The sequence below is a fragment of the Leptodactylus fuscus genome, chromosome 5, assembly GCF_031893055.1.
Source record: "Leptodactylus fuscus isolate aLepFus1 chromosome 5, aLepFus1.hap2, whole genome shotgun sequence".
Classification (NCBI taxonomy): domain Eukaryota; kingdom Metazoa; phylum Chordata; class Amphibia; order Anura; family Leptodactylidae; genus Leptodactylus; species Leptodactylus fuscus.
In genome coordinates, this window is record NC_134269.1 from 68,414,598 (window position 1) to 68,441,135 (window position 26,538).

Sequence of the window (26,538 nt, forward strand, 5' to 3'; positions counted from 1 at the left end):
AAAAAAAAAAAAAAAGTTACTATATGGAAACTGTTATTAAGCGGTTGGTGACAGATTTGTTGCTTTTATTATATTATGGCTCTATAATATCTACCAACAGCACCCAGACTACTTGTGTTAGTATTGAATAAGATATTTTGTATTTTTACTGGCAAAAAAGATATGGCATAACAAGGATGTTAGTCAAAGGAGGAGCTTCACTTCTGAAAAATTGGCGCAGTATTTTATATATTATAATGGCTTGGGCATCAGGAGAAATAGAACCCCTTTCTCACAAATCTATTCTCGCTAGAACCTTGAAAAATGGGACAGAATTATTCCAGTTGACAGTGTTGAGAGAACACCTGCCACTTCATACATGTGAGGATTATGGCAAGGAATAGTCCAGTGCTGAACTATAGTACCAAGAGAATTAAGCCTACTCCATAAAAGTGAGGAAGAGACCAGGGTCAGACAGCAGCAGCAAAGCTCCACCAATTCAGGAGGAAAACCAATGGTTTTAATGAGACCACAAGAGAGGTGCAGACCTCATACATAAGACAGGTCAGCAGTCGGATGTCGGGACAAATATCGGAACTGTACAGGAAGAGATAGAATTGACCTTTCAGTAACTGGGGTAGAAAAGGAATAAAGCTTTGGAAGAAATGATCAGTCTATTGTTTTTTTTTTTTATAGTAGCCATAGATTGATGGAACAGAATATATATATTCGGAGTTCTTCCAAAAAGTTTTCACTGTGTCCAAGCACTGATGCAAAATAAAACTGAAGATTTAATAAACTATGTTAAAAAAGGTCCTGAGAAAAACCACAATAAATAAATAGTAGCAAAGGTGCGATCACAATAGGGACCCTTATGGAGGTGCCAAACGTTCCACCCATCTGCAGTGCAAACAAGGCCCCATTGCTACAAACAAACTTGGCGCCATTTCCGCGCACTATAATGACTTCGCAAACTTGCGGCTTCATTACAAGTTGTCCCTATAAAAAGTTTCCACCCCTTTTATATTTTCGATGTATATGGTGAGGGTGGGAGGAGGAGTAATTTGTGAGGTCTGGGAGTGTCATGTGACTAATTTATCAGATAAGTCTACTGTCTTTGCAATTTAGTATCAGAGTTGTCACAAGGTGGTAAAGATGGCACAAATTCATCTCCGCATATGTTTTCAGTATGGGCATATAATTCTCCCATAAAAAATGTTTGGAAATGGCCGTAATGTCGTGGATGCAAAGTGCTCTCAGCGTCCAGCTACAATCAGCCTCCAACTCCACAGTCCTGACACAGAGTCTGATATGTTAGACTTGTTAGGTTCCAGACTCTGTGAATTACAATGAAGAAATCTTTGGGACAGAATGATGTCTCATAGCCCCCTGTTATTAATATTCTCCTGTTGCTGGCGCATCTGTCTTGCTTGGCTCATCACCTTTTGTATAGGCTATTATTCATGGCTAGCAATTGTTTGGAAAATATTTGTTTGTGTTGCATTTCTGTATCCTATTTTCTAGCTATTCAAGGGGAGTCCTTTCTCCAGGGCGTCACGTGAGAACGCGCCTTTACTTCACCAGCGAAAGCCATGTGCACTCTTTATTAAGCATTTTCCGTTATGGAGGGCTCTTGGATGTAAGTGCATTGCATAGTAGAAACTTCACTTTTTTTTTTTTTTTTTTTGTGGTAAATGCTTTTCTTGCTGTTAGCACACTATGGTCTAAGCAAAATGTGTATATAGCAATGTAATAATCTATCTTTACATGAGCAAATGAAGTTGGCGTGATACTTTTTGTATCTTAATAGACCTGTGATACGTTAAAATAGATAAACTGTTTTGCCTGTTTAAAAAAAAAAAAAAAAGTCTTACCTGATATTGTCTACACTTCTGCCCCATGTTCACAAACAGCATGTGTCTGTTAAAGAATATGGTGCCCAGTGCCATGGGGTAGAGACAGGTGCACTGTTCTTACTGTGTGCCATTAATTCATATCTTCCATTACCAATTAGTACTGAAGAGACTGTCACCATTGTGTGATCTTTGGGTTACCAATACTAATATGAAGATATCACGCCAGTAGTATCCAGTCATATATGGTGAGAGGGCTGATTGACATATATACATTTTGAGACTTTTTTTTGATCTCTGGAAGACAGGGTCCAATTCAGAACATTTGTACATGATGGCAAATAGATTTTCCATTGATAACATCTCCTTATTAACGTCCTTCTGTAATTTTAATGTTGGCTACTAATACATGATTGTTTCTTACCAGAGCCACATTACTGTCTTTTTCTAGGAATCTAAAGACCAGCAGTGGAAGAGAGCCATGGATTATTTAAGTGCTGTCTCCGAGCTGAACTACATGACCCAGATTGTAATTATGCTGTATGAAGACAACAATAAGGTAAGTGTAATTAAAACAAAAAAAAAAAGTCTATTTGTCAAACAGCATAGACAGTAAAAATGAAGAGATTTATATATATATATATATATATATATATATATATATATATATATATATATATATTATCATATGTGTGTCTTAGACTATAGATAGATATATATTTACCTTGCTATGCTGTATAGGTTGGTTGGTGGTATTCTGAGATCGGGTTCATTTCAATGCACTTTTATATTGCCTGGACTTGTCATGTTAGACTAAATTCCCTCTATCTACTCCATTGTTCTGGTCCATCAGAGGACTTTAAAAGGCGAACACAATAAAGAATGCAAACATAGAGCCATTCTATCTGCAACCATCATCATTCATTGTAATGTAAAAACCAAGTTGAAACTTTCTGTTTTGCCTATGTACTTTTTAACCAGAAGATAAGGTCCTGTGTGCACCACTTCTATCTTCTGTCTAAAACAATTACAAACAAAAACGCAAACAGAAAAAACCTTCATCTTTGCTTCATAACAGTGAATGATGAAGGTTGCAGACAGGTGTTCAGTTTGCATTCATCATTCTGTCAACTTTGTAGTCCATTGTTCTGATTCTGTGACAGATCAGAACAACTGATAAAAAGAAGCCAGTGTGAACTTAAGCAGTTTTTCCGTTTTGTAACCTTTATTATGGATTTTAAAGATATTGATCTTGCAGGTTTTTAATAAACACACAGCAATATATACAGATACATTACTGACCTTTGGCTTTGCTTTCTTGTATATTGAATAAAATGTATATATACATTTCGGGATAAATGTTGCAGAAAATTAGTCTCCATACAAAAGGGGGCCACACAAATGAAAGAATTGCTAAACACGTGATTGGCGGTGGCTATTTCTCCTAGAGATTGTTCAAAGGAGAATAAGCCACCTTCAGACTGCTCTTATCTCAAATGGTAACAAAAGATGAGGAGTTTTGGAATCCTCTTTGGATAAACTCTGGAAGCCCCCAGTATGAATTAGATCAGTGGCCAATCCTGCCATTTTGTTAATGGTTATTGGTACCTAAAGTTGTGGTTTTCGTTCTGTGATTTTCCTCTTGGTGACCTTATACAAATGAACTGATGTAGAAAAAAAAATCAAAACCCTGCTTTATTTTAGAATATGCTTTAGAAACAATTGTGTGCAGAGGAAACCTGAGGAGCTTTCCATAGCAACTGAACACATCCAAGCTCTTATTTTCTTGAAGCTCTTTTGAAAGGGTTGCCATGTACAACTTTCTAACCCTTTCCAGCTTACAATACAGTTTTTGACACCTAGTTGTGAGAATCCTTATTCTACAGCACACTGTTTTAACATCAATGTAAAACAAGCCCTGCATTGTTGCCCCGTTGCGGGTGGAACAGATTATTTAGCTGCTATAGTGGTTAGCGTTTAACCCATATAAAGGCACCTAAGTGGTTTAGAGAGTAAGGGAGCATAACAAAAGGAACTGATCTGTTGGTGTTATTAAAAGTACAAATCCCACAAAAAAGAATCCATTAAATGCTTGGTAAATGTAGAGTGTGCTTCCAATTCTAAAAACTTTTCATAAATGAATAGTAGATGCAAAGAGATAAGAAAATGTGTTACATAACTTGTTAAAGAATTTTATGTTTCCTTCTCCGCTTGTTAGGCTGCTCTTTCCTTCACTTCACTCAGACATTTTCTCTGTATAGAATCCCTCTCCGTACTCTCTTTATATAGACCAGTATATGGAGAGCTATGGTAGAGGAATGGTAGCAGTGTAAAGAGCTCTCACACTCAGGGTAGCAAAGTTTAGGAACTGGAGTTATTTGTGTGTCTTTTTCATCAGCCTTGTCCTTCCCCTTCCCCTCTTTATAGAGGTCTCTGTAAATATAACTCAGCCCAATAAATGGAGAAGGAAACCTATTTCTTTAATAACATAACATTACATTTCTTATATTCACTTGGGATTACAGAGTTTCCTGTCTTGATCAATTGAAGATCGGGGGGGGGGGGGGGGGGGGTGTCATGTGGCACCCCAGTCAGTCAGCTATATTAAGAGGCCATAGCGTTTGGGCGAGCACTGCAGCCTCCTTACTACTTACCAAGCACAGTGCCATACATTTATATATCAGATTTGCTATACAGTAAAGCTATGGGGAGGTTAGACCTCCTCGTATCATAGATGACTGTAATGCTAAGCATCCCAGTCTCCTCATTTTCTGACCTGCAGTTCCCCAAGTGCATTGGGCCTTAAAGAGGTTTTCCTGCCCCACACTGATTTTCTTTCTGATGACCTGTTCATAGGATAGGTTAACAGTATATGATCTGATGCAGTCCAATACCCGGACCCAGCACAGATCAGCTGTTGCAGTGGCCTCCACTGCTATGGACAGGTAACAAGTACAGCACCATTACTATTCAAGTAATATGAGTGATGCTACAATTTATTGGAACCACTGCTATGTATTACTTGAATAGGAGCGTTGCTGCACATGTTCCTTGTGTACAAGCGGTACCTGGAGGCTGCTAGATCAGATGGTCTGTGCCAGACTCTGACAGATCACATAGTGTCTGAGTCTGTCGGAGTCTATTCTTTGGAATGATCATCAGTATGAAAAATTTGCTTGGGGCCTGAAAACTCCTTTAAGAACTGCATCAAGTTTTATTTGCAGTAATACAGTGATTCAAGAGGTCATTACTTACAGATGAAATGCATAGCAACATGTAAAAAAAATGCAAGGAGTTCAGATATTTTTGTTGAAAAAAACAACACAGCTGCACTGTGTGAACCCAGCCTTATGAAAGTTGCTTTATATTTATAAGTATGCTTTAAGTTATTGGGAAATGTGATAAATTAATAACATACAATAAAAACAAATTGATAGTTAAACATAGTTTTGCATTTAAATTCTGACTATATAGGTTTATTACTAGATAGATCTCATTATACAGTATGTACTCTAATCATTTCCTGCATTTATATGTTTCCAGGAGGCATCTTCAGAAGAAAGATTTCATGTTGAGCTTCATTTCAGTCCAGGGGTCAAGGGCTGTGAGGAAGATGAGAAGGCTCCCATGGGGTTTGGATTTCGGCCAGCATCAGCAGAAGTAAGTCTGACTCCTGATTTGATGAGAGGAAATTTCCAGCAAACCTTTGTGCTGAGATGCAATATAAACAGGTTTCCAGTTTGTTCCAGTATTAATCTACTGTTACCACCATTTGTTCAGATCCCTTGATATACTTAAGGAGTTATCACTACTATTGTATTTATGTTCTGCATTTTGTTTAGATACTGAGAATATGGGCCACTGTTATCGTGCCCTTTTCTAGCTGTGTTATCTTGCTGTCATTGTTCGTCGGGTGAAGCATTCATTTTAGCCAACTAATAACCCATCCTCATTGTGTTTAAAAATATTGCCCATGTTTAAAATCTTCACCTGGTAGTCACCAGTCCATGAATTATCTTTAAATTTATCTTTAAAAGAATGTTCTGAGAAAGATTATCCCTTGCCAGGTGTCACTGAAAATGTGCAGCTAGTTTAGACAACTATAATGGCTGACGGACTAAAAGGTGATGTTTGTTCTCCAGTTTTTTAACCATCAGTCTTATTTTATGTAATGTGTGGCCACTTTAAAGGGACACTCCAGTAATTTTTTTTTTTTTTTTTTTGTCTCATTGGCCGTAAAATTTCCCCTACTTATTGTCTACTCACAATGTCTTTCCATATTCTACTTTCACCCTCTTCAGGAAGTTATACGATTACAATGTGACCGTGACCATTTTTTTTCTAACTTGGTCTTTCTCTCTCCCTCTCTGCTGTCTGATACTATTAGGAGCTACCATGTAACCTTAGGTTCATGAAACTCTGCACTCCTGCCCCACCTCTTCTGTAATAATACCTCCCTGCTCCTCCTCTGCCTCTCATAATATGCGCTCTATAGCCCCCCTCTGTCACATAATTTGCTTCCTATAGCCCTCCTTGCTCACATACTGCCCAGTCTCCATTCATCTCTTCCAATCAGGTCACTATGCCTGCATTACCTTCCCCATTTTTATCAGCAGCAGTTGGTGCAACTTGCAGGACCCTTGTGGTCGTCATCTTCACAGTGTAAGGTCCTGCACAGAATAACAGGGACAGGAAATATGGGTACAGGTTGAGGCTGGGCGATTAATCAAAAGTATAATATTTGGAAGCCCAGGGGAGGTGATGAAACCTATGAAACAGTGTTTCTCACCTCCCTGTACCTCCAGTAATTATACTTTAGGTCACTTTGACCGCAGAGTATCATAACTGTTCCGGTTTAGTCTGTGCAAAACAGAACCTCATGAAGCTTGACCAATAGTCATTCTGTAGAAAGGGAGTGGTTTATAAAGGGCATTAGCTAAATAATCGCTATTAATCATAATGAACTGTAAGGGGGTCCAGCTCACACCGTAGGGGTTGGCAGTGACACATTTTACACCAGTAGAAGATTTCAAATCCAGGAGTGTTTTATTTAGAGCCTTCGACACAAAACACAGTGCAAACAAGACAAAAGAAACAAAATCTTAAGCCTGTCCGGCTCTAACTGTACTCCAATGTACCTTTCTAGTCTGGAGTAGGTCAAATGTCACCAAATTTAGAGGCCAAATTGTACAGACCGTCCCAGGAGTGTTTTCGCTCACACTCTGGCTGTAACACTATCAGCCCTCCTTTTTTTTTTTTTTTTTTTTTTTAAATATATAATGTAGATTGCGAGCCCCACATAGGGAAAAATGTACATTGTGATCTCTATCAGTATGTCTTTGGAATATGGGATGGAAATCCATGCAAACACGGGGAGAACATACAAACTCCTTGCAGATGGTTTTTTTGCCCTTGGCGGGATTTGAACACCAGGACTCCAGGGCTGCAATGCTAACCACTGAGCCACCGTGTGGCCCCCATCAGCCCTCCTTTTACCAGGCTTACTTCCACAGTAATGGCCATGAGGAAGGCTCAGCTGTGAGCACCTGGGACTAAGGTAAAAACTTGTGGTGGACCAGGGGTGTGAACTGGAAGACTCCCACTACCAACATGTCCTCAAGTCCAGAAAATCCAGCCCATGTAACTAAAATAAAGCACCTTAGCAGACTATGTTCTGCTAAAACAAGTATCCTGAATTTCCATTATCTCACTTGGCTGAGGAAACCAGGTGAGGTATACACCCCGTCCTCCAATTTTCTATACATTTTACCCCAGGAGGTAAAATCCCAGATTAATCGCGGTTAATCAAGGTAATTATCGCCCAGCCCTAGTACTAGACTTGGGTGACAACATTAGCAATATTAGAATGAGGGCGGGTTCACATCTACACTCGGTCTCCGCTTTGTGGGTTTCCGTCTTTTGCCGACAGGAGATGGAAACCCAGCAGTCAGTGTCTGCCGTGAGCGTTTTCTGGTCTCTGCGGCTAAACCTTTTTTTTTTTTTTTTTAACCGGATACAAAGTCCTGCATGTCCAACTTTGTGTCCAGTTAAAAAAAAACAAAAAAAAAAACACTTTCTCGACAGAGACCAGAAGACTCTCATGGGCGGACACTTTGCAAACCCATTCAAATAAATGGGTTTGAAAACTGACTGCCGATTTCTGTCTCCTGTCCAGTATCTTGGGCAGAAGACGGAAACCTGAAAGTGGAGACTGGGGCGCAGGTATGAACCCGCCCTGAATACACTTTGACTACCTTTTAAAACAAACAAAAAAACACTCTAAGTTACTATGTATTCAGGTAACCTTTCTGGAAAGATATTGTGGCCCATTCATTAAGAAATGCATGTTCCTTTTTACTCTAGAATGAAGAAAAAAAGACAGATCAAGGAAGCCTGGAAGACTTGTCCAAGGTTAAGGGTACAGATGATGTGGACAGATCCATATTGATGTCACCGCTGCCATCAGAGCCAATTAGCATTCATCGGAAATCGCCCCTCACCAGAGCTAGGAAAACTGGGTCAATGGAGGTAAACACTTAGAGAGATAGATAATTTTCAAGGTTTGTACTGTGAAAATTGTTGCCTGTGTTTGTGAAAGAATCCACTTACTGCAGTACATTACTACATAATGTAGATAATGGAATTTTTACATTGTTATTGACATTTATAAATAACCACATTTATCTGAAGAGAAATAATGCGTAAACTGGGAATTGTGCAATAAGTAATTCTACAGTAACTAACTAGATGAACTTGTTTTGATCCAGTAGTCTGTAAGTACAGGTAGCTGAATGTTGTACTTGGAAATGTGGTCAGTATTGATTTATGTGCTGCCATGTTCTGTTATTGAACAGGAATAATAATCCTTATTGAATAATTTCATTTCAGAACTAGTGAATAACAGATAACTTCTCTGGATAAGTTGCTTGATTTTTACCCACAACACTTAAGGATATCTGAGTTTTTATGAAAAGTTGAAATCTGTGCAGGGTCTTGCTGGGCAGTCTGTTCTATGACTGTACAATCCTTTTATACAGTTTTGTCCTTTGTTTTTCTGCTGCTAATAATCATATTTTTCCTTAAGCACATTTTACATTTCTCTCTCAAGCCATGGGCATCTATAATAAGGAGAGACCCCCCCCTACTCTATCCATTACAACTAGTTTGGTTTGTTTGCGAGAAATTCGGTCAGGAGTCAGGTCAGAGCACAATAGAAAACAAATAGCTGAGAAAAGCCTTAGTGATCATCATATAGGAAATCCAGGAACACATACAAGGTACTCACTCCATTCTAGCATCTACCATGCAGGCATGACACAGGCAAAATATAATTTTATATTGTGTGTGTGTGTGTGTGTGTATGTGTGTATATATATATATATATATATATATATATATATATATATATATATATATATATATATATATATATTTATTTATTTATTTTATGGGAGTTACAAAGAGCATTGAAAGAGGATGATTTGAGATACTAAACCCTCGGTCCATATAGACATGTGGGTGCTTTAGTGCCCCCAGGATGACACTGTCAAGTTCCTTTTAAGGGGACTCAAAATGCAAACAAAAGATTGTGAGTTTTATAAGCCTCACTATCGGTTACATTTTTTTGTTTTCCATCCTCCAAGCTGTTTTACAAAGATAACATCGTATATCAGTATATATTGATAATGTAGTTTATATAGATAGATTATGTATGTATACAGTATGTATATTGGGTATCTTTTTTCTGGTCGGCGTCTCAGTACTCCGCACTTATCGATTTGCTTTTAATGTGTCCAGACCTCAGTAATTTTCCGCGGAGGCTTATTGATCGTATGTTTTAACAAGAATACCTTTCCTGAATGTTTTATTGCTTATGTGACTAAAATGTGAATTTTGTTGAGTTGAGTCAGTAATTATTATGCAGCACAGATAGAATTTGTGCATCAAAGCTATTAATAATACATGTGTAATTACTCTGCCACTTGAAGATGGAGAGGAGATTTAATTCCAAGTCTGTGTGTATTACATGTATATGGAGAGTATATTTGATAAAACATTATTCATTATCTAAAGTGGAATTATGGGTGTTGATATTTTGCTTTTTTGACCGTTTTTATATTGTGCTTAATAAGATTTTTGTCATCATTGATTTTACAACCCGTGTCTCACACAGCCCCCATTTACAGTATGATGCCATGTCCCCGGATTATTATCTGTAACTTCTCTCATGAGCCGATTTTTGTGTTCTTTTTCTGTCCTTACCTGACCACACTTGTTGCAGAAGTTCAGAACAGCGATAATTTCCTTTCCTTTGTTAACGGAAGATATATACTGACACATTTTATGTCCCTTACTCTGTATAAGTCAGTTTATTTTCTGTGACCAGTTCTCCAATACTCAGACATCAGGGGTAGTATTCGGTACATAACCATCTATATTCTGACCTAGTTGTTTTTTTGGTTATAATTTGATGGATCTGTTGTTGTGACCCTACAATAGTGGGGAAGCTTAACCTTCATATTTCTTCAGTCAGCTGTAATCGGGCTGAAACCTTCCTGTCCACGGATTTGATTTCAGGTGATGAATACCAAAAACACAGGGAATTTGGAGTTCATGTCCCAAAAAGGGCGCCGGAGGAGAAGATCAGGAGAACCCTTTCATTCCCCATGTTCCATCACTCTACAGTCCAGAGCCATGTCCATCACTAACCTGGCATCATGGCGACAGGTGTTCTTTTTTTTGTTTTTACATTGAGTTCATCAGCCACCCAATTCCCGCTACCTGTATTCCTGAATTTCCCACTTTCTCTTAGCTGCTGGGTTCTCTCCTTTTGCTTGTTTTAGTTGAGTATTTTAGGTGTAAATTGAATGTACTAATACTGGTTTTACACATGTAAATGCACAAAGTGATAAATGACTTACAATACAAAACTAGAGAATAATGGCAAATGTGACTTGATGGGACCATTAAATAACTTATATCTAATAGAATGAGCTTTCAACTGTTAATATAAAATATAAGTTTTGTTGAAAAATATGCAAATTTTAGTTCATGTATTAGGGAGGGTTCATGTCTATTTATTTATTTATTTATTTATTTATTTTTAATTTCCATTGTTCTGCTCCATTAAAGAAGCAGAACAAAAAAAATAAATAATATTGTTAGATCCGTCTCGTGATGTGCGCCCAACATACTCCATTGTCTGTCATTTATATTGTTGTTTATGGAATCTGCAGTGGAGGCTCTTGGCAAAACCTCCAATACAGGTGAGAACATAGTCTTAGGCCAAGACCCCATGTTGCAGAAATGCAGCTTTTTTTTTTTTTTTCCCCATGCAGATTTTGCTGCGGTTTTGTGAGCCAAAGCCAGGAATGAATAGAGCAGAAGTGAGAAGTATAAGAACTTCCTATATATTTCCCATTCCTTTTGTAGCCATTCTTTGTTTTAGCTAAAAAAAAAAAAAATCTGTAAAATCTGCAACAACAAAAAAGCGGTGTTTCCGCAATGTGGGGCCTCAGCCTTACAGGGATGTTTCCATCTCAGGGTTTCGCCTGTTGTTTTGACTTCTCTCCCCTATACTTCCCAGTTGTGAGCTCAGGCCAGAAGCATACTCTTTGTTTATTGTAAATGGCACAGTTATCTCTGTATTTGTATACAGAGATAAGGGGCACTGATCAAGATGCTGTTCAAGCTCTTATCAGGGCTCAGCACTGTACAGAGACAAAAAAATAAAATGTAGGTGGCTGAAACCAGGAAATAAGTTCTAATCACTGAGTGGGCATGCTCAGAATCTGGCAAATGGTACAACATAGATGAAAGAATGTAATAAGTAAAACATTTCCGTTCTCTTAAGCTAAAAGTTTGGAAATGATCCCGACGCTGAAGCCCCACATGGTGCAAACTCTGCAATTTGGCCACGGTGTTTTACAGTCCCTGCAAAGAATCCAATTCACACATTGCATTGGCTGTGGCTCGGTACGTGGGGCCTTAGCCTATAGGGGTTTTCTGAGCTAAAACATTGATGACCTACCCATAGCATAGGCCATTAATGTTAGATCATAGGGCTTCAACACCCTGGTATGCTCACTGTTCACAGCGGCCGCTATCCACAAAACAACAAATCCAGAACTAGCAGACCTATGCTAAAAAATCATTAATATCTTCAGCCTATAAAGCAGTATCCCTAATACTGAGAGTTCGCATATTTGACTAAAAATGGCAGTATTCTATAAAAAACCCCAAAAAACCTTGGCGTCAATATTTGCAGTTTTTCTTTTTTTGATCTGAACAAAGTGTCTTGTTGTAAGAGTTTCATTGTGCCCTGCTGTAAGTCATGCACAGAAATAGTTTGCTTGCTACAGTATATCCTATGGAGATTCCATTGTTCCATATTTAGCCAATAGTCTTTGATACTTTCAGCATTGCGTAGTGTGTTCTGTATTGATCTGTGCTTGTCATCTCTACTAAGAGTGTATGCAGTCAATAATTGTTTGACTCTTATCTGGGGATGTCCCTCTTTGCAGCCCTCAGAATATTCACTGTTATTTGAAGAACAGCTATGTGTTACAATGTTAGGATTACTCAGCTTTCGACTAGTTCACTGAAGCTACTAAGTAACATTTATTCTGTTTCAGGTAGTGGTGATCCAAGTTCTGGTACACTGTTTTATTGAATCTATTGTATTAAATCTGTTTAGCCAAATGAATCCTTAAGAAAGCATTAATCACATTTGCAATGCAGTTGGATGAGATGTAAAAGTTCTGTGGGCTAACATCACATCACTGTGGTGATGTAGATGCCTTGTGAATTGCAATAACTCATTACAATACTGTCACATGGGGAAACACACTCAGGAGTGTACCCTTGTATTGTTTGTGGCTTTGGGAAACAGAACTTTCTAAAGGAAGGGGTTTTAAATGTCTTAGTGAATATGGACTCCTACAAATCTGTAGCCTTCCTGTGCAGGTCCTAGTAAGTAAAGAATAAAAGGAACAATACAAAAAGTATTAACAGAATTGGCTAATATCTTTATCAGCGATGTTAAACAGCATTATTTTAGAAAGACATTGCAGGAGGAGACATTTATAAAGGGGGTTTGTGGAAGGTTAATATCTGGTTATTCTTAGGATCTCTTATGGCACTACTAGGTTTACTCTATACAGTGGTAAGGATGTAACAAATCAGCTACCAACCGGCAGCAACTTCCAACTTTCCCTCTCTTCTCTATAGACTTCTGTGTGATGCTGAGTACAGATGACAGAACCTGTTAGTAACAGCAGCCTGACTGTAGGGAAGAGGGAGAAAATGGCCTGATGAGTATAATACAGCTTCTTGTTCCAAAGTTTCTTATATTCACCTGCACTTATAGAAAGTTGTTTTATAATTGTAGTTAGCCTTTAACCTGTTTAAAGGGGTGATGCAGGAATAGGAAACATGGCAGCTTTCTTTCAGAAAGAGCTACACTTTCTCTTCACATGTTGATTGGTCACTTGGCCATGCTACAGTGCAGACTCTAATCCTGGATAACCTCATGTAAAGGTTTTGATCATTTCCTCCTCCTGCTTTCCATTCTTTTCTCCAGCTAGTTCTTTAAGTCTCTCTTCATGAGTGTTATGCTTCAAACCTCAGTTTGAAGACCTAAGGTCTTAAGGTCAGACCTAAGGTCTTCAGTACTGAACACAGTATTATAAGGCTTCTTAAAGGGATTCTATCATTAGAATTCCCTTTTTTAACTAAGTACATGTAGGAATAGCCTTAAGAAAGGCGATTCTTCTCTTACCTTTATTATTCTGCTGTGCGCCAGCTTTCCTGAGAAAATTCTTCTTTCTTCCATATGTAAATGAGTTTTCAGACAGCACTGGGGGCGTCCCCTGTGTGGTTTGAAAACTTTTCAGTGACGCCTCCATCTTCTTCTCCGGACCGCCTCTTCTCCTGCGTCACCTTCGTTTCTTTATCCAAAAGCGCCGACTGCTCATGTCCGTCGGCCATTTTCCTGTAGCCTCTCTTGTTTGTGGCACTTTAACCTCTTAATGACATAGGGTAGTTTGTACATTAATGTTCAGCAAATTTTTTTCACAATTTCCTTCCCCCTTGAACCAAAATTAATAACTTTTTTTTTTTGTTTTCCCATCAACATAGCTAAGTGAGGGCTTATTCTTATTTGTGATGAGTTGTACTTTTGTTTAGCACCAATTTTGGGGTACATATGATAATTTATTCAGCTTTTATTAATGTTTTTGGGAGTCCATGTTAAAAAAACAACAACAAAAAAAACCCTGCCAATTCTATGCTTTGTTTAGCAGAGCACTATGGTAACTTTGTTACCATATTTATATTATAATATATATATATTATATTATATTATAAAATTTTACCACTTTTACAAATAAAATGTCAGTTTTTGAAAATCAGTGATTTTCTTTGGGTCACTTTTATTCTAGACGCTTTTTTGTATTGTTTTGTTGATGAAGATATGTAAGGGATCTTTATTTGCAGCACAAGTTGTACTTTTTATTGGTACCTATGTTTGCTATTTTTGGGGGAAAGAAAAGTGAACAAAATATGTTAATTTGCACATTATGTCTTGTTTAGTTTTTAAGATGTTCACTGTATGGCATAAATAACACAAAATCAGACATTCAGGACTTTGCCCAGCCAACCCCCCCCCCCCCAAAAAAAAAAACAAAAAACAAACAAACAAAAAAAAAAAAAAAACGGTTTCACGGTGGAGAGGCTGCATATGGACACCAGTGGTTTGTTTTTAAATAAATGGGTTTTTAAACTGACCAGCGAGAAGCTGTCCTCTATGCAGTGTCTTCGGGGCGTAGGAGAACCCGGCAGAATGACACATGCCGTACAGGGGTGCAAGTATAAGTGTCCCAAATTGCCCTTTTGTACAACCATACATGGCAGCGATAAAAATAAAAAAAGGTTTATACTCTCCCTGCCACTGTACTCCCTGCGCTGGTACCGTTCTTCAGTGAAGCCAGAGAAATACACCTCTCTACGTGGATGTTATAGTGCATTTCAGGGTTAAAGTATACCTGTGGTTTTGGGTTTTCAGTATAAATTGCATGTGTGCTTACTTTTAATAGGAGGCTCTGTTGGTAAAGACAAGACTGCAATACACGGCTCACAACAAGTAGAAGAGACTCTGTTCCCTAACTTCCTTTCTGTCAGTCAGAAACTGCGCCAGGTTTATGCAGGGCATATATAGAGAAGTGCCGGCATACTGACGTGAACAAAGGGCTGAGGAGAAATCAGCCAAAGACTATATGGGCTAGTTCACACGTGAACTGCCCGCACGGGTTTTGACACAGAGAGAGACGCGGCGAGCCGCGTCTCTCTCTTGTCAAAACCCGCCCGCCGCGACCATCGCTGTCGCGGCTTAACCCTATGCTGTCGGCTCAAATGAATGAGCCGACATAGGAGGGAGCTGCCGGGGGCGGAAGCCGCGCGGCTGAGCCTGCGCGGCTTCCGCCTGAAGAAAGGACATGTCCTTTCTTTTCTCCGCTAGCAGCAGCTCGCCGCTAGCGGAGAACAGAAGCCCGGTGGTCTCCATAGACCACCATTATAAGGGGAGGTTTTGGACGCGAAATCCGCTGTCAAAAACCTCCCCTTATACTCACGTGTGAACTAGCCCTATCTCTTCTTCTGTGGCCTTCTGTCTTCCTCCTCTCCTCTCTCTAGACTTCTATAGACATGCAGTATGTATTCTGATACATGCGAGCTGTGGTTCAACTTCAGGCAAAAATAGCTTAGAATTCAGAATGAAAATTGGTTTAGCCAGCGGAGGAGGAAAACCGCTACAAAAGTGAGGCGTGTTTGTTGGAACAGTGACTATTTCAAAACCTTTAAAAAATGTTGTGTATCTACAGCTGCGTTGCAGTCCAAGACTTCAACAAAGTCTCTATGGTATAAATCTGCCATCATATATCACATATGTTCCTCTACTGCTTGCTTACAGATATTTGGAGATTAGCAAGAATTTGAAGACTAATGGAAAGGAGTAGGATTGTAGTATCCAAATACATGTGGTGTCTTTGTAAGATAAGATAATCCTTTAATATTCCCACAGTGGGGAAATTTCAGTATGTTACAGCAGCAAAGTAATACAGATACAGGATAATACACAGTAATTTATTACGGAGGTAGACACACATAAGTTGAGAAGAGAAGATAAACTAGGAGTCCATAGCAGCTAAAGAACAGAAGAAGAAAGAAGGAAGACTTCATAGTCATAATCATTAGTTTTCTGTGCAGAGTGATCTTCGCTTGGACTGATGTAGATTATACCGTCTGATCGCGGTTGGGAGAAGGACTTGCGATAGCGCTCCTTCTCACACTTGGGTTGAAGCAGACGGTCACTTACAGTGCTGCCAAGTGCCATCAAGGTCTCATACGTGGGGTGGGATTTATTCTCCCGCATGGAGATCACCATGGACAGTATCCTTCACCCACCACCTTTACTGGGTCCAGAGGATTCCCCAGGACAGAGCTGGCCGTTCTGATCAGCTTGTCAAGTCTATTTCTGTCCCTGGTTGATATACTGCTCCCCCAGCAGGCCACACCGAAAAAGATGGCTGAAGCAACCACAGAGTTGAAAAAGGCCCTAAGAAGTGTCCCCTGGACTCCGAAGGCCCTCCGCCTCCTGAGCAGGTAGAGTCTGCTGTGGCCCTTTCTGTGCAGTGCCTCCAGGTGATCAGCCCAGTCTAGTTTATTATTGAGGAGCACACCCAGGTACTTGTAGGTCCTGACTATCTCAATGCATGTTCCTTGGATCTCCACCGGGGTATGAGCACCTCTCTGTTTACTAAAGTCCACCACCATCTCCTTGGTCTTCCCAGCATTAATCCTGAGGTGGTTCTGCTGGCACCATTCAACAAAATCCCGGTTAAAGTCTCTGTATTCCCTATCATCGCCATCAGTGATAAGGCCGACTATAGCAGAGTCATCGGAGTACTTCTGTAAGGAACAGCTGGATGAGTTGTGCCTAAAGTCAGCAGTGTACAGTGTGAAGAGGAATGGGGCAAGAACTGTACCTTGTGGTGCCCCCGTACTACAGATCACAGTGTCAGACACACAGTCCTGGGCTCTCGCATACTGAGGGCGGTTTGTCAGGTAGTCTAGGATCCAGTTGGACAGGTGATGGTCCACACCACCAAGGTTCAGCTTCTCCCTCAATAGCCCTGGCTGGATGGTGTTGAACGCACTGGCTGTAGGCTGTAACCATAAAGACATACATCCCCATAGCATCTTTAGATGCAAAGTATTAGATGTTTTTTTTCTATTTAAAGGGGATTTCCCATGAACATAAGCATATTTAAATATGTAGATATTTGGAAGTTAAACCTTTCTTTTGCAAATAAAGTTTTTCTCTAACCATCTTAGTTGTGACGGAAGCTTCTCTCCCTAACAGCAGACCACCTGAATGGATAAAACAACACCCAGGCGGACTTTCTCAGCAGATGAGAACTAGATCTTGGAGAATGGCCTTTCAGCTTATCATCTGGGAAGGGGAATTTCCACAAGTAGATCTATTTGCCTCCCAGTCCTTTTTTCTCTTTAAATACAAGGGATTCGGCAAAAACGGTGGATGCCTTAGCTCAGCTCTGGTATTTTCACCTCACATATGCTTTCCGACCTATTCCCTTCCTTCAGAAGTCAGTGCAGAACCTGTGACTCTGATATCGTTGGCTTTGTTTTGGCCAAAATGCAGTTGATTTGGCCTCTTTGACAATCTGAAGGTGGAAGACCCTCTGCTACTTCCTAACACTCAGGATCTACATCCCAATCCTCAACAACCTTGAAGGCCAAATTTCTTTCTGAGGGGGTTATTTGGCAAACTTGTTACTCAAACTATATGTCTCAAAATATGGAAGACATTCTATTCCTGATCTGGAGAAGATAAACCAGACCTCTTTCATCCTAACATCGCCAGGATATTAGAATCTCTCAAGGCGGACATGACCTGTTTTCAGGCAGATTCCACCTTGCATATCCCACTGAAATGCAGGAAAAAGAAACACTAGCAGGGTTTTTTTTTTTTTTTTGCAGCATTTTAAAAAGCTTATTTTTTTTCATTTCAAAGGGCTTTGCAAGGAGTAATACACCTCCAAAATAGACTCTCTAAAGCTTCCTTTTTTTAAAGTTTATATAAACTTAGACAACTTTAGATTTAGAATGGACCAAACGTAGATGTGAAACGGGCCTAACTTACTTTACTTTAACGGCTCTCTCACTGACTATACTGCACTCAAGAAATCTGCAGCAATATCTCCAATGGATGTGTATGGCAAATTTGTAAACGAATTGCCGATAAACCATTGTTTAATCCTAGTCAAAGCCAAGCAGCAACGTGTTCTGTGTTACATTGTAAATACCTTTATGGATTGATCTTACAACTGTATATTTGTGAACAGGAACATGGAGTTGGTGGTTCAGCTGGATCTGGAGGGTAGGTGATCTGAAAATTTAGGCTTGAGTTAATCTAATTTTTCTTATTCGTGCCAAGTAAAGATTCCGGAAGCTAGTGTCCTTACCCTGAAGCTTTAGATGTGCCTGCAATACTGACATGGAGTGAAAGATTCTCACCAAATAATGACCTTTGTGTGTTGTGTTTAATATACAGACTTGTCTCACAAGTGAAAATCATCAGTATGAAGAGCATTTCGTTGTCAATCCGTTGAGTTGAGGGGTACATCCACAGCGATACTTTCTCACAATCTTGCAGAATTGAAATACTGTGTGAGAATTTGCCATTACTCTGCATATGTCAGGACTGTGGTGGTTCAGTATACAGATTAACTCATGCCAGTCAACCAAAGACGTCCAGCCCTGTTTTGGGGTGCTTGTCCATCATCCGTTTATGATGACCTATGAAGACCTATTTTTTTGGCATTACTACTTGTATAGAGCACGAACACAGAGCCGGAAAAAATTCAGTCGTCTTTTATGATCCCATGGAAATGAATAGGTCTGTACTTTTATATGCAATTGTGGATAAAATCTACAATTGTGTGCTTAGGGCCTAAGGCCTCATACACGTGAGTTTGCTTTGTAGGTTCACTTGTGGATAAAAGTGCGGGCATATTAATTTCTTATAGGCCTATACACACAGACCTACTTTTTGCAGCTCAGTGTCCGGGCCATAGTGAAGAGCCGCAAAATTTGGAGTACATCCTATACCGGTCAGCATTTGTGACTCTGTCCATTTATTTCAATGTATGGGTCAGTGAAAATCATGGATGACACACATATACCAATTCATGTTTCATATGTGCCTTTTTTACTGACCTATACACTGCACACAGTCATATGTGTAGCCTAAGGATCATATTATAGCAGTCATTGAACTGTACAGGCACAAATAATTGTTAATATGTTCCTTTGCCCACATTGCCTCATGTAAATAGGGGGTGTGCTACTGAAAATCTATGGGGGGGGGGGGGTTTATGCCTGTATAAATATGATCTTCCAAAACTATTTGCATGTGCTCCAGCAGTTCACTGGGCATGTTTACATGGGCAATGGTCAGGAACGAACATTTGATGAGCTGACCCATTGGCCTGTGTCAAAGGGCTTTAGGACAATTCCTAGTTGTGCCTTCCCTCTGAATGCTGAGACTCCAGTCGTCATCGCCTTAAGGGCCTTTCACACGTAGGAATTAGACGCTGATTCCACCAAGATTTTGTCTCCCGTTTACCAGGACCTAATCGGCAGTGGAAAACCACAATGGGTAACCGGGGGCTGGAAAATGAAGAGGAATTCCTCCCTCATTTTCCACCGTGTGAATGGACCCTCAGACTAAGATGCTGCGATCATTTTCTCCTGCGCTTTGTGTAGTCTGTTTGCCTGCTCATTCCTCTCATCCCTAATGCCATGGCTTATTATGTGGACCTCTGTTTTCCTTTCCTAATGTAAATGCGTATTCCTGACAATGCTTCTGTATCAGAGAGGTGAGTGTTGCTTTTTTCTGGTTGAAGTTTTTACTGTCTTTATCTCCACTCCACAGGTGCTTTCAGAGACTTCTTCTAAATCTGGTGGGTACCGTCTCTTCACTTCATATGCCAGGCAGCCCTCCGACATGAAGCAGAGTGGGTTAGGTATGTTACTTTTTTTTGTATATACTTTGTCATTGTCACAAAAAATGGGAAGAAATGAAAAATCTTCAGACGTCAATTTGAAATGTGAAGCCTCAAGGTATTTTCATGTGTATATATAATGTCCATTGTAGTTTCCCTCCACCATGCTAGAGAGAAACTGATGCCACAATGGCAGCATCCAGCACTCCATACATTGTCACAGCCCTGGACCTGTCGAAGAGCTGGGCAAAAAATCCTAGCATGTAACATCTTTTGATTCAGCTTCTGGACATGTCTGGTTCAATAACTTCTGCTTTTTTATGTCATGCTGGAGGGAAACTGCTAAAACATTGTATACATGTGAATGCATGTAGAAGTAGAAATTTGATTTAACACATAGCAAAATGGCCTTTAAATTAAATTTATTAAATATATCAAAAATATATACCTCTTTCCTCCATAAAATTTCTATACCATTTGCTAAGCGCTGGACCAAGCTTCTATGACCTGTTTAAAGAGGACCTTTCACAAACTCCAGTTTATTAGTATCTGTTAATTGTTTCGGCACAATTGGAAGTTTTTTTCTGTAAACTCCATTCCTGAACAAATGGTGCAGTTACTTTTGGTGCCTGGTCTGTTACTTAAGCTGTACTGTCAGATGGATGGTGTCAGGCAGGAGTAGGAATGCGGGCGTTATTCAGTGGTCCAATCCGAGGCAGCCAGTGTCAGAGCTCAGAATCACACCTCCTGTCTATTCCTGCCTGACACCACAACCCCTGACAGTGCAGAGTCAAATAGCATATCAGGCACCAAACAGCCCTGGTTGCTCAGTTAGGCCCCGTTCCCACGGAGTAATGCTCTGCTCATTTAGACACGTAAACACGTGTTAGAGCGAGGCACTTCAAAACAGATCTCATTGACTTCAATGGGTGCCGGCTTACGTGCGCTACACATTGAAATCAATGGGTTATAAAGCCTCCCTTTGATTTCAATGTGTAGTGCGCGTAAGCCGGCACCTATTGAAGTCAATGGGATCTGTTTTGAAGCGCCGCGCTCTGACATGTGTTTACGTGTCTAAATGGGCTGTGCGTTACTCCGTGGGAACCGGGCCTAACAGTGAGGACTAGAGAAAAAATTCCAGCTGGGCCAGAATCAGTGGAGCAGATCCTATTCAATGATGTAAAGAACTGGACTTGGTTGAGGTGGTGAAAGGTCCTCCTTAAACTCTGTATTTTTTTCAGGAGGTGTTCTTTTCTGTCTCTGGTGAAAAATTATATATTGCATATTTATTTTTATTTTATTTTTTTTACATAACTTTATGGTGTGATATGAAATTTCATAAAGGCGCTCATGAGTGTGGAATGAGATGTGTGCTGAGTATAATTTTCATGATATGCCTGGTGTCCACCGGACTGCCAGAAATTTTACTGCCAAAAATACAGTATTTACTGTCTGTCAATACTGTATTTTATCACATCAGTGGTTGAATCATATTTTCTTGCCATCTGAAGATGTGAAGATTAGCATATGTAGTTTAATGCGCAGAAATAAAACTACTTTATTTTAAACTTCATTTTATTAAATAAAGAAGTGTTATAGACATTTAGAAAGATATAAAGTAATTATGGATAGGTAAAGGTTCTTCAGTTTGTAGCTTTCTGTTAAAAAAAAAAAAAAAAAAAAGTTGAAAGGTTTTATTCAACGTGATCATCTTGGTAAGTTTTTTACTTGTTTTTATGTGTGATGTTTAATATGTTAACTGTAGTATCTATATGTATGCAGTATAAAACTTTTTTTTTTTTTTTTTACAGAAATTAATTTGTTTTGCATATGTGTTTATTGTATGGTATCTTCTAATTATGAAAAATGTTTATGAAAAAGTTTTTTAAAATCAGGCAGTAGAGTGTGGTTCACTCTTGATATACTTATTGGGTTAGATACATGTTTTTACTCTGTTAATATGACTTGACTTAAAAAAAAAAAAATTGGTTCATTAAAAAATTTTCATCCCAACTTCTGCTACTGCTCTAGACAGATTTATGAACTATAAATGCACAGACCACAAAATACAGCAATAGGCCACCAATAAGTAAAATAGTGCATAGTGTTTCACTGTTGCAGTGCGTCATGCTCCTTTCCAGGGCTCTTGGCCGTGTATTTCTGCTCCATGTAAGTGTGTTAGCTGTGCATTTGATGTGATGCTCCTCTATGCTGAGCTTGCATTTACTTTTTGCAATTATAATAATCTCTACATTGGGTGTAATTATTATTATATTATATAGTGTGAAAGGTCATTTCATTTGCACAGTCACTAGTATACTGGCTGTTATATGTGATCCTGGTGAGTTATGTATGTATCTTGTGTGGTCCTACACCCATCCGTTACTTATGTGCTTTTTTTTTTTTTTTTTTTGCTTATATTGTGTTGTGCTTTCTATTTCTGTGCTGTGATTACAAATTATAATATCATAGTCTATAGCAGTGGCTCTCTCCATATGTTACATGTACCGTAAGGGTAGTTCCCACGGAACAAGAGGGGGTGGATTTTGACGCTGAATCCTCAAAATTCACCCCCTCACAATAGAGTCCTGTGTAGACTGCTAGCGTTCTTTTTTGCGCTAGCGGTTTGTTCCCGCTCATGCAAAAAACAAGCGAGCTGCCCTTTCTTCAGGCGGATTCCGCGGCTGATTCAGCTGCAGCATCCGCTTCGCAACATCACCCTCCGGACTATGTTACACATGTGAGGCATTGTGTTACATGTGTGGGCCAGTATGTTTCATGTATTGAGGCCATTATGTTACACATGGGGGCAATTATACTACACATGGGGTCACTTAAGGTGCCAAAACACTGCTGTTATAGGTTATGTATAAGAGGCAGCTACTATAGGGGGACTTCACTTGAAAGGGTTTAGAAACACTGGTCTATTTCATCATAATATTTGCTGTTAGCAAGCATAAAAATATCTTGAAATGACAGTACTGTTACTTTATCCTTCCATTATTACTAGTTGGTATGTTTCCTTCATATGCTTAATGGCTTTTCATGATGCCTGGCAGTAATATGTGTGTGGCGTTATTCTAGAATGGGAGCTGGCATGTGTTTTATAGAATTGTAGGTGATTTTATATTCCTATTGGCTTCTTAGCATGTGCTTTTAGAATGAGAGTATTGCCAATTTCATGTCTTGTCTGCTATTTCAGAAAAGTAATAAATCTTTGTAATGTTCGCAATGTTACTTTATCGACTTTAAAAATGTGTTTTACTTAGTTTTTTTTTTTCTTAAACACACGCTCTTGTTTCTCTTCTCGATACATTTTATGCTGAAATTTCCAGAGATAACTTTTTCCTGTGGCTTTATTCCTTTTAAAGCTGCTCATATCTAGGTTATAACTCCTGCAATGTGCTTGGCTTGGGTTCCACTTTAGATGGACATTTTTTAATTTCTGTTTTTAGTGGTTTGGGTTTTTTGTTTTTTTTTGGCTCACTTCATGGTTTTTAGATTCATTTTCCCTGTCTTTATTGGAGTTTTTTTTTATGAACTCCAGCTATTCTTAATAGTGTTATTACAATGATTGATGGTATGCTGTTAGGTTAAGCCTATACAATACATATATATCAATACATTATTGCTACCATTCCAAAATGAAGGAGAGCAAGCCATAGACTCAGACTCTTGACTTTATTTAGTGTCTGATCTGGTATTGCACATAAATGACTTTACCAGACAAGATTGATACATGTTAGAACTGCTTTATGTACCAAAATAATTGAGCATATGCGGTGCGAAGATGAGTGAGGAAGGGGGGAGAGCCTTAAGATATCCATCCCCATGTTGATGCCCATTCGTACACATGGGACTGCAGTGGGACCTTTATTGCACATTTCTAGCATTTGTACCTTTTTCTATTATTTTAATACATTAAAAGGTTTCAGCATATTATCATGCTTGACTGATGAGTTTAGTTATGTGACTTGTAAAGGGAGTGCAAGAACTAACTCAACACTGATAACACTGCAGCCATGAAGAACAATTTACTATGTTGTAATAAATTTTGTCTGGTATTGCATCTTAACAAGTTGTATCAGATTCAGTACATGTGATCTGTCCTTAGGATTGGTCATCAGTATACGATTTCATTGGGGGTCCAACAGTTGTGACACCCACAGATCAGCTTTCTGAAGAGGTCACAGCATTTGGGTGGCTCTTCATTTTATACCATGTACAATGTTGGACATATTGTAGGGGCTCTGCTTGGTATTCCAGCTCAGACCCACTCTTTGTAATGGGACTAAGCTAATGCTATGCCAAATTAACATCAGCACAGGAAAGAGTCCAAAGAGCTGTGGACACTTACAATCGCATATTAATGATGTATCCTAAGGATAGGTTACTTACAAGTGTTATACTAAATAGTACAAATTTCATGGATAAGGATGGTACTGCGCATTATAAAGGGGATTGATGGGATCCCAGCAGTCTTAGGGATTTTCAGTGAATCATTAAATGGGGTTTCTGATTGTATCCGAATGTTCCCATGTATATTCCATGTGAATGAAGTGCTGGTTCTCTTTCATGACCAGTGATCCATTTCTGTGTTGCTGGTGGAGATTTTCCCATAAAAGTGAATGAATCACTAGTCCTGTAAGTGCACCAGCTTTTTGTAGACATGGGGGGGGGGCTCTTAATTCCCTGCTCTCCTGATTTTAGGGAGGGTCCCAGCCATTTGACCCCCCTTCAGTGATATGACATTTGGCCCTAAAATTAAGGTGGGGACTGCAGTGTCTCAACTATAAAACAAGGGCAGCAACATTTTACGTTATATAAACATTTGGGTCAGATGTGGAAAAGATTTACCTAGGCTCATCTGCGCAAATAGCAAATGACAAAAGCAAGTCTGCTTTTCTTCCATAAACAGTGCCACGTCTGTCCATAGGCTTTGTCTGCATTTCTACCAAGTTCATTAGATTATGTGCTGCAATACCATGGACAGCCTATAAACACATATAAGATTGTTTCTAGGAAGCAAAGTAGCCACGTTTTTCCGATTTCTAAGACTTTTTCTTTCCCCACAGTTTAATGATCACTTGGTACATTTATAACAGATTTCGCACAAGTCACTAATTTCAACCACCAGAAATGGTGTATTATCAGAGAAAATGCCTGTTTTTCCTCTTATCAGGCTCCTGCCCCTTTACCTTTAATCTGATATTCACTTCTGAATCTATCTTTCTGTCAGGATGAATTGCAGCTCACAGAGTTAAATTATGTTTGTCCATAGAAGTCTATGGAGCAGGGAGGGGAAAAGCGTGAGAGAGAGCCCAGTGAAAGAGGAAATATACACAAAGATTGCAGCAACTAATAGGAAGTTTCTGGCTTTCCCCAAGTGCTTTATTGACATGAGTATAGGTCAGTACTTCTCAATAATGGCAGTCATGAACCTGTTGCTGCTTCTGAGTGAGAAAATTAGGAAATTGATGTTCCTCTACTTGTGCATACATCATAGTAACTAATGTACTCCCACCAGTTTACGCTGAACTGAAAATTAAAGATTGAGGGAAAAACTGCTAATGCACAAGTTATATAATAGTCAGAAATGGCATTATTCATCATGTACACACACTATGCTGATACATTGATTTCTGCAAAGTTTGTTAAAATGTTAATGACCATTTCATTAAATATGTCATGTACCAAATGTCACCTAGGCGGAGGAGATCATGACTGTTGATGCAACTAACAATTGCATGTGTTCCAATAACGTTGATACATATGTGAAATTTTGGAATTAAAATGTTACTGAATTAAAATTGATTATTTCTAGCATTATGAACCCACTAAATTGAAATTCCCTATAGACAATAACCAATCCCGGACCACACCCGTTGATTATATATGTCTTTGCCAAGTTACGCAGCTACATAAAATCATACAGCTATAGTTACCGGGGTTCTGCCTTTTACTATAGGTGGACCTCCCATGGGGAAGGCAGGGATGGTTTAGTAATTTTCCCGCCATCCCTTTCTCTGCGTACAGAGAACTCAATGAGCACTGTGCACAGCTTTGCAAGCCACCATGATGGCGTGATATAGGATTATTGATATAATGTGATGTAGCAAGTCAGGAGATAGTGGAAAATACAGTATCTGCTATTCAAAATGTCCCTTTTTCTTTAAAATGTTGTTCTTCATGTCTCTTATTGTAGTGCCATATTAGAATTGAATTGTTTTGTATTTTTGTTTAATTTTTAGTCCATATGTATCTTATATTGTGTGATCTTGGGATGTTGTATTTGCTGTGTCTTACCAAAGAATGTGCACTAAATCACGATGTAACAATAGTGTTTTATTATTTTCAGATAAAAAAATCAAATCTACTACATATGGGATGATGACAACCATTAACCAGGGTGATTTGATATTTAATGGCATGTCCTAGATCTGTGTGAATACTAATCCCAAATCCCAACCTTTCCAGGATCACAGTGCACTGGTCTGTTCAGCACCACAGTGCTGGGAGGCTCCTCCAGCGCTCCAAACCTACAGGACTACGCACGCAGCTACCGCAAAAAAATCAGCGCCGCTGCCAGCCTGACTTACAAAGACGGTACGTGTAAACCAGTT

General features: G+C 39.2%; 1 protein-coding gene across 9 annotated transcripts in view; it reads left to right on the forward strand.

Annotated features, from left to right (window-relative positions):
* Positions 1-26,538, forward strand: part of PPIP5K1 (diphosphoinositol pentakisphosphate kinase 1) — a 118,192-nt gene that overhangs the window by 48,367 nt on the left and 43,287 nt on the right. For 6 of the 9 annotated variants that reach the window (XM_075273367.1, XM_075273365.1, XM_075273368.1 and 3 more), the window contains 7 exons: positions 1,504-1,618; positions 2,284-2,391; positions 5,376-5,492; positions 8,196-8,360; positions 10,410-10,559; positions 19,846-19,936; positions 26,393-26,521. In XM_075273367.1, coding sequence (XP_075129468.1) covers positions 1,504-1,618; positions 2,284-2,391; positions 5,376-5,492; positions 8,196-8,360; positions 10,410-10,559; positions 19,846-19,936; positions 26,393-26,521 — 875 coding nt within the window. The remainder of the gene's footprint in view (positions 1-1,503; positions 1,619-2,283; positions 2,392-5,375; positions 5,493-8,195; positions 8,361-10,409; positions 10,560-19,845; positions 19,937-26,392; positions 26,522-26,538) is intronic. The other 3 variants (XM_075273366.1, XM_075273369.1, XM_075273370.1) reach the window with 1 other exon arrangement.